Source organism: Malurus melanocephalus, unplaced genomic scaffold (genome assembly GCF_030028575.1).
Source record: "Malurus melanocephalus ecotype Western Australia unplaced genomic scaffold, MMel_1.1 scaffold_577, whole genome shotgun sequence".
In the NCBI taxonomy this organism is placed as follows: domain Eukaryota; kingdom Metazoa; phylum Chordata; class Aves; order Passeriformes; family Maluridae; genus Malurus; species Malurus melanocephalus.
Genome location: NW_026623809.1, coordinates 198,178 through 200,975, shown reverse-complemented (window position 1 = coordinate 200,975; position 2,798 = coordinate 198,178). Strand labels below are relative to the sequence as shown.

Here is a 2,798-nt window from a genome sequence, read left to right as displayed (position 1 = left end):
TTTTACAAAACAAAATCCGACTCCTGGCTGGAATTGGTGCCTTTGGCTGGAGCACAGGATGGATCTCCAGCTCTTCCCCCSGTGCTCACCGGGCACCAAAACCCCTGGGGACAGACAGGAACGCTGCCGATTCCAGAGCGGGCACAAGGACAGCAAAGCCAATTTCTGACCCGTTTTTTTTTGCCTGGGATCGGTGCCTGCAGATTCAGGACACAACCAGGAGCTCAAATCCATGAAYGTTCCAGTCATTGCACTCATACCCAGGCATGACCCCCTCAGCAAAGGTACAAATCCCTCAGCCCACACTGTGCTTGGCTACTCACTCCAAGAATGGGCTTAGATGCAGCTCCGTGCCCTTTCTTCAGAAAAATCCTGAAGAAAAACCCTAAAAAAGTGGGAAGGAAAATGAAGAGAGGAATCTCAGAAAGCTGCCAGCTCCATAACCCATCCCTATGAACTCCACAGCATTCAGGAGACTGTTTTGCTACTTCTCATCCCATTTCCCTATGTCCTGTAACGTGTTCGGCTCTGATGTGTCCCTTCTCCATGTGTTGCTGCTGCTCTGGCAATTAAAACATTAATTAATCATGACAGAAACCGATTCATGGCACCTTCGTGTTGTGGCTCAGCATGAGGGGCAGAGGCCTCTCCAAAGACAAATAATCCCAAGGAAAAGTACTAACAGGCTAATTCATAGAAAAACTTTATTAGAAAYGAGGACACAGCCTCCCAGGAACATCCTGTGTTATCTCCCAAACTTTTATGATTTCAGAGCCATAATTAAATACAAGAGCTAGAAAAAGTGTGTGCACAGCTATTAAAGGARGGAGAATTAATCCCCAAACCGCCATTGTTTCAAATACAGCTGGAGAAAGGGGTTTTGCACAGTGGTTTCCACGCAGGGACCCACGAGGCAGTCAGCTGGCACGTGGCCCGTGGGATTTGTTTTTGTTTTCCATCCTGTGGACCAGGATGGGCTTTGACCTTATTCCAAGTCTGTACTGCTTCAATTCAGAGAAAAGTGCAGAATTTGATGGCTTGATATTGCATCTGATACATGATATTAGGTAAAAAGTTGTACTTTCAAAGTTACTCAAAAAAACGGGTATTATCCTACCCCTAGTTATATTTCAAYGGTAAATAATAATAATAATAATWATWATAATAAWAAWAATAATAAWAATAATAATAATAATAAAACCCAGCGGTACTACTGACAAACAGTAAACTGACCAGCTTCATTTAAGTACCATCTACAATGAGAAAGTAAAGGATAAATGGGGTCTGGTTTACAAAAACCATTTTTTTTTTAAACTTACATGCACAACCCACCCAGGACCAGTTTAACAGCACTAAGTTTTAGTGCATCAACTGCCACGTTATGATCTCAATTCAATCAACGTTTAGTACAAAACCCAGAAAAGGAARAAAAATGCTTAAAATATATAAATTTCTCAGATTCCTTACAGGAGTTTTCTATGTTGGGCCATAGAAAAAGGATTTAGAGCAAAATAGAGATACAAAAGCTACTGTGCTCGAGCCAGCGGCGAATGTACATGGGAAAGTCGGAGCAGTACAAAAAGGATCCTAGTAGCAAAGGCAGTAGAGAGTATTTCATATAAACAATGCTGGCAAAGTAGAAAATCAGGAAATAATGCATAGAGGAGTGTGCTGCACACAGCAGCAAGGGCTGTGCGAGAAAGGCAGAATTCCCAGCGGCTCCCGASCGGAGCAGCTCACTGCCTGCAGAACTCGGCGGTGACGTTGGGCAGCGGGTAGGCRAAGAGGGAGAAGTCCAGGATGTATTTGGGCAGGAGATCCCGGATCAGCCGGCGCTGGGTGCTGCACAGGTGGTAGTGAAGCGTCTCGGCCGTGACGGGTTTGTACCAGGCCTGGCGCTCGGGGAAGCGCACGGACGAGGGYGCCTGGATGTGCTCCAGGACGTGCGCGGCATCGGCGTGAAGCCGCTCGTAGGAGCCGATGAAGTCGTAGCGGACGGCGCAGGGCTGGCACAGGTTGTAGATGGGCATCCAGTGCTCGTTCATGCGCTCCACATCCTCGTCCAGCAGGTACTGCAGGAACTCGGAAAAGGTCACGTCGTCGCCCGCCGAGTTCCCCGCGTTCTTGCGGTAGCGCCGGATGATCTCCACGCCGTACTTCTGCTGGTACTCCTTGATCTCCCCGAACTTATTGCGGTAGGCCGAGAGCAGCCTCTCCATGGGGTTCCGCACGAACAGGAACTTGTAGTAGTGCTTGAGGCGGTAGCTGATCTCCTCCGGCTTCATGTCACCCAGGAACACCAGGTCGTTCTTGTGGTCCATCTTGCCCCGCACGTCCACGCTCTCCAGCGCCCCGTCCAGCACCTTCAGGATGCGCTTCCAGTTGGAGCAGGCCACCTTGGGCACGTAGCAGTAGAGGAAGCGGTACTTGTCGCTGACCAGGAGGTGCCGGAGCACCGTGCGGCGCTGCCCGGGCGGCAGCTCCCAGACGCCGCGGGGCATGGAGCGCTGCCCGCACAGGGCKCGGATCGTGCGGTTCCGCGTGTCCCGCAGCACCTCCAGCTCCAGCTCGGCCGGCGAGTCCCGCCCGTCCCGCCGGGACAGCCCCGCGGGAGGGTGCGGCGGCGGTGGCCCGACCTGGGCGAGGATGCCGCGCTCGATCATGAGGAGGAGCCCGCTGGAGGCCAGGATGACGCCGAACATCAGCATGGAGGGCAGGAGCGCCGCGCCCGCCGCGCCCCGGGAGCGCGTCCGGCTGCGGCCCGGGGGGAGCGCCCGGCGGGGCTCGGCGGGGCCGGA

The 2,798-nt window shown here is 52.5% G+C and overlaps 1 protein-coding gene across 1 annotated transcript; it reads right to left on the bottom strand.

Annotated features, from left to right (window-relative positions):
- Positions 1-1,178: 1,178 nt before the first annotated feature.
- CHST14 (carbohydrate sulfotransferase 14) lies at positions 1,179-2,792 on the bottom strand. The gene has a single exon (XM_057382646.1). It carries the CDS (start codon positions 2,706-2,708, stop codon positions 1,737-1,739), a length of 972 nt encoding a protein of 323 aa, XP_057238629.1. The 5' UTR covers positions 2,709-2,792; the 3' UTR covers positions 1,179-1,736.
- Between the last annotated feature and the right edge of the window lie 6 nt (positions 2,793-2,798).